A 5,849-nucleotide genomic window follows, 5' to 3' on the forward strand; every position below is an offset into this window, starting at 1 on the left:
GCCCCTCTGCCTATACCTCTCTGCCACCCCTGAAGCTCCTCAAACACCAGGTTTTTTCTCTCACTGTCCAGAGCTCTTCCATGTCTGCTTCTGATGATGTGCAGATCATCCTAGTGTTGTACGAAGCCTGACTTTTAAGTACCTGAACTTCTGAAGAGGTTCTGAAGAGGTATTGTCTTAAATATGGGCTTTAGAGCTGAAATATGGTGTAAAAGGTACAGAATCAGAGTGCTTTTGAACAGTCTGAGCCATGAGTTGGCAGTAGTGTCAGCTCTAGTTGGCTTGCCCAAAAATTCTCAGATTTGTGCTGTCATCTTGGTACCCATTTCAACAGTCTCCATCTGCATTACATACAAGCAGACAAATGTACCATTGATTCCAGGTTTATAGTAACTTTATTAAAATACAAAACCTTCTGCTAGTAAAATTTATCAGTTTTATAAATATAAGAAAATTACATAGACATAGTTCTCTAGGGCAGGGAGTTCCTATGAGTTTGTGAAATACAAATTCCAGACATGGTTTGTTCTTGCTTATTCAGAGAAAAGCAAAAGAAAAAGTTAAACAATTGTTTCAGGTTTGTCTCACATGAGGGTGAAACTGAAATAACTTCACAGAAGTCAATGGGTAGGATAAGTCTTCCCCAGCACAAGGCTGAATAGGGTTACATTCATAGAGTTACCCTGAATTACTCCAGGTTATCCCTTTGTGAGAGTACCATACGTCATGGGCTGAGCTAATAGTCCAATACTGTGTATAAAAACAGAAGACCCAAGGATCATATTCTGAATATTGCACTGATCAAGTGATAGCCTGAAGCATAAGATTAGTTTACTTCTAGATTATGTAGGTGTGAGTAACTGTTAAATTATATAGCCCCTTCTCAAACTCAGCACTCAATGCAGACATTCCGACCTCCATCAGGATGGAGGTCTACACTCATCCAGCTCTGTGGGAGGTCATCATCTTCCCTACAGTATGTGAAACTGTCTGCCATTCACCCTTAAATGCCATACTGGTCAGGACAGAAAGGAGAAGATATCTACATTCAGTTGTAAATAAATATTGGCAAGCATTTTAGAAAATAAACAGAGTCCAACTATAAAACGAAGATGTCAGAAGATGTTCAACCAGTGATGAACAGATTCTGGTGAGTTCATGTTTGTTCAGAGCTTTTATTGCCATTGCCATAAATAGGAATTAAAAGCAGATACTAAGGCTTTATTCCCTGTTATGTGCAGCAGTGATGATGATTCCATTTAGTTGGCTGTAGATGCTTGCCTAGACAGGATTATCTGCGTTTAGTGATACGTCTTTGGTCTATATGCTTCATAGCAGCCTTCACCCATTTCTGATCACTGCTTACGCAGATCTTGACACCTTTTGAGGTGATAAACCTATAGGAAGAAAGAAAGCAAACCAGAAGGTCATAAATTCCAGTCTCCAAACCCAGGTTTACTGTTCTTGGTTTTTATGCAGAACATGAGGAACAATGTAGTAAAACCATGTCACATGCTGGAGTTTGTAGCTGTTAGTTGGAATAACAGCAGTTAGCAACATTAGTTCCCTATTTATGGCATAGGTATGTATGTAACATACACGGTCACGCACATATATACTGATATTTGAAAAAAGGAACATACTGATATTCTGAGATTTTATATAAAATCATGATGCACATTTACCTCCCAGAGGCAGATCCCAGATTCAAATTCCATTTGAGATGAAAAGACAAAACACAGCTCCTAGCAGGATTCAGAGTTACCCCAAACTCTTCCACATGATCACGCCCCTTGGCACAATCCAATGCACTGGGCTTCTGAGTGCCCCACCCTGATCCCTCACTGAGATTTTTCCTTGCTTTCTGGGCACAAAAGATCTGTCTGTTCAGTGAGATTTCTGCCAGCATTTGTGAGCAGCATACGTCTCCCAGCGCTCCGAGGCGCACCCCTCTGCCCTCACTCCCTCAGCTGCCAGGTGACTGCTTCATGGGGGAACTGGAAGGGTGACCTGAACTAGCCAGATTTAGTGATTTGGGCCATGAAGTGTCTTCTGATCCCTTTTCCCTTTTCAATAGTAGTGTGTTTACAAAGACAAGTCTGAAGGTGAGCTGTGCACTGAATACTTACATGATGGCATTTACTGCATCTTCTTGCTTTCTATAGTTGACAAGGTTTTCAATCTTCAGTTGACGTGTAGACAGATTTACACAACTCCTTCTGTGCATGGACTGACTTCCAACGCTCCCTAGAATGGGAAAAATAGATAAATGACAATGGCAGTTGATATTATATTAATACTTAGCCATAATTACTTAATAAATTATGAATTCCAGCAGATTTCCAGTTGTGATTAGAACATCAACGTCTCATGATGTACAGCCACAATACCAGTTATACAAGAGCTTAAGATATTTTTTCTGGTGCACCCTACCATCTCTGAAGCGTTATTGCTCTTTCAGTTAAGATACTAATCTTCATGCATTCTCCTGAGAAATTGTATAATTGTTCTGCCCCTAGGGAGTCAATGGTTCCATAGCAGAAAAGGTATTTGGCATCATTCATGATTAGGTCTGTATCATCTGCAAATAAGTGTCGATATGGAGTAGTGCTTAGAACCAGAACCTTTACTGGGCGGCTTTCCAAATGCCATCCGAGCGTGGATCAGTAATTCCCCCTACTTTCTAAGTGAAGGAAAGGAAAACAAGGCTACTTGTCTCACACTGGACATCCAAAATTTGCATTAAAAAAAAATTGTTGAAAGAAAGGGAGGTATATCTGCCAGAAGGCTAAGTACTTGCTTACTCTTGCTAGAAGCCTGGTTTCATAGGCAATGGAGTGCTACTTAATCCTCCTTCCTCCAACAATTTAATACATTTCAGGGAAATGCACTAGTGATTAATAAAAAGGATCATGATATCAGTGTAAAATTCTCTGAGCAGTTGTTACCTTACATGATAATAACTAAAAATGGGAGCTTATTTCAGTGAAATTGGGTATATGTATACATTACTGGAAGCCTCTGCTTGCTAGTTTCTGGTTTTCTCCTGCCCATCAAAGACAGGTGTGGGAAGGCGTGAGGGGGACAAATGGAACAGTACTGTATTCTGAGTTTTCTTTGTAAAGAATTTATAGATTCTCTTATATCTAACCATAGACTCTTGCATTTATATATTAATTATATATAATATAGTTATTACTATATATAAAATATACACTTACTATATGTAGTAGATATATAAAAATAATAAAGTATTTTATATATACACTAAAACTGTAACCCTTTATAGGTTTTCTATAAAGAATTTATAGAGAAACTGACTATACAGGAAAGTCCAAGAGCTGTTCAGATACAACTTGCTAAATATAAAACCTGCTTCACATAATGTCATTATCTGTGAGCTTTTCTTTGTTTGAAATAATTGGAATAGCTGAGGCAAACACTCATCAACCTTTGGAGAAGCTGCAGCGTAGCCAGTGCACGGGTACTGGCAGAGTTGCTCATTCTTGAGATTTTATGTAAGATCATCTGATCTTCCTTTAGTTACAAGTAACACAATGTATTTTTTGATGATTCATTACAAATATCTATCTTACTGCCTCACTCTGACCGGTTTTCAAAACGTGGCATTACAGAACTCATAGATAGTCAAGCAATCCTTACTAGTCCTAGAAATATTCTCTCTACTGCTAAACAACCTCCAGGGAATGCATACAGGGAAATCCAGCAGAGCTTCTCTTAGCTGGGAACAAACCCAGACTGCTCTACACCTATAACTACCCTTTTTTTCTGGTTTTTTTTTTTTTTTTTTTAACCTTCCTTCATCCTTCTTCTTTCTAACTCTTTTTCTATCCCTTACACACCACCTTTTTCAGGATTGGTGATATTTGTGGCAAATTATACAACCTGGAGAATGACATTACGAACTGGCAGCCTGTGATACAAAGCCACATGTGGCCGAGATTAACAGTAGTAGCGTTAATCAGTGTACGAGAATGTAGTATGATCCAGTTGTAGGGGCACTAGGTCAACATACTCAGTATGTAGCTACATAATCTTGTGAATGTTTAGCAGGTTTCAGTTTGGTTTTGCTGTGGTTTTGTGAAGATGCCTTCTCTTTGCATATTTGTGTGGGTTTGCATATGGCTTGCATATGAGTGTTTTCTGTGATTTTTATGTGCTTGTTTGCCTGAATCTGACTCTGTAGAAGACATATGCTTATATATGTTCATGTTTTTGCATGATACATGTAGCCTAATTCAAAAGTCACAGACCTAAACACCATGGTAGAAAAACTTCTTTAAAGCATGGCTAGCAAACATGGCTTGTCTCAGTGCTCATAAATATTCTCAAACAAGATGTTAAATTTTATGAAATCAGGAAGAGAGAGAAGACATTCTATAAATCCATTGCTCTCCTTTGCAGTTTTTGTTCATAATTTGCCTGTCTGTACCAAAATATTTGGCTAGAAACAAGCAAATAGGCAATATATATACAGAACTGGCAGAACTCTTTAAAATAGGAACATTAGAGGGGTTAAGGCTATATAGTTAGAGAAGGACAAAAAGTAATATGATAAAATACATATAAAAGTATATTTGGAAAAAGGAAAAAAGTACATCTTACTCAAGAAATATTTTTCATAAAATGTTATTAACCTATAGAACTCTGCTATATGGCATCAGTGAGATTAAAAGACATTGTGTCTTCAAGCTTTCATGATTTTGAGAGAGAGACTAACGCACGGAAACCCTTCAAGTGTTCTAAGACACAGAAACTCTTGTTGCATTCAGGCAGAAGCCAACCACTAAGTGACAGGACATCAGATGAAATCTCCTGTAAAGCTGCCTTTCTTGCCGTTCTGATCTGGGTTTCTTGTGAGTTTTATCTTATGAATCAGCTCTGGCTGAGAATGAATCCACCGGTCCGTCAGACCAGTGGTTCAATGTGAAGCAATTCCTGTCTTTCTCTTGGGTTGTAAACTTACCTTTCACTGTGTGCACAGTGAAGACGCCAAGCCAGAAGATGACCAGGATAGCTGCAGCGTGGAGTTTCATTGCTGGTGGCTTATTTGTCAAGGCAGAGAGGAAAGTGTCTATTGCCAGCCCTCCTTCACAGAGTTTATATATTGTTATTCAGTGGTCAGTTTTTGTGTTCACTTTTGGGCGTCATGGGGGGGCTGACTACAAGTGGAAAAAAACTGAGTGGCAGTACTTTTTCTGGTGACAGAGAACCACCTCCTTTCCCCCACCCGTCCTTCACTAGCCCCCCTGTGAAGGCTTTTCCTGCTCAAACCCTGCTGTGGTTGCACTTGCTTCTGTGTTGTGAGTGGGGTTTATTTCAAGCTGCAAAAAGTGAGAGCTCTTGCTCTGTAGTGGAAATCTTTAATAAAGGTTCCTGTCCTTTCACACCTCAGTTTAGAGAGCTGTAGCTAAGCCTTACCGCAGAGGCACAGAGTAACATTCAGAGTTACCTCTTTGGCCAATGGACCACTGAAAGGGGGAACTGTGAGCTAAAGGATGATGGAAACCGGAACACCTTGGCTTTTTCCATAGTGGCTGTAGATAGTTGGTCGCTTCAATGTGTAGCTTCGGAGGGGTATCACTCCTTTTTCCTATGTGTGGTGGAGCTAGTAAGAATTCTTCTGTTTTCCCTGTGATTTGTTATGGCCGAAGCTGATATCACTATGTACTGGGAGAAGGAAGAGTGAACACATTTTTACATACAGAGCCAGATCCACTAGCCCTCCTGCCAGTCAGGCATAACTAAAATACAATGGTTTCAAAGTGGAATAAGAGTTTATAAGGGTTTTGTTTTGGTTTAGATTTTTTTGTGCTGTGGTCTTTCTA

At 39.4% G+C, this 5,849-nt stretch overlaps 1 protein-coding gene across 1 annotated transcript; it reads right to left on the bottom strand.

Moving 5' to 3' along the window:
- Window positions 1-378: 378 nt before the first annotated feature.
- Window positions 379-5,209, bottom strand: LOC142052160 (lymphotactin-like). Its single transcript, XM_075081962.1, has 3 exons — window positions 4,988-5,209; window positions 2,130-2,247; window positions 379-1,397 (listed from the first exon to the last, which is right to left on the bottom strand). The coding sequence occupies exons 1-3, from the start codon at window positions 5,055-5,057 to the stop codon at window positions 1,292-1,294; spliced, it is 294 nt and encodes a 97-aa protein (XP_074938063.1). The 5' UTR covers window positions 5,058-5,209; the 3' UTR covers window positions 379-1,291.
- Between the last annotated feature and the right edge of the window lie 640 nt (window positions 5,210-5,849).

Source organism: Phalacrocorax aristotelis, chromosome 1, assembly GCF_949628215.1.
Source record: "Phalacrocorax aristotelis chromosome 1, bGulAri2.1, whole genome shotgun sequence".
In the NCBI taxonomy this organism is placed as follows: Eukaryota; Metazoa; Chordata; class Aves; order Suliformes; family Phalacrocoracidae; genus Phalacrocorax; species Phalacrocorax aristotelis.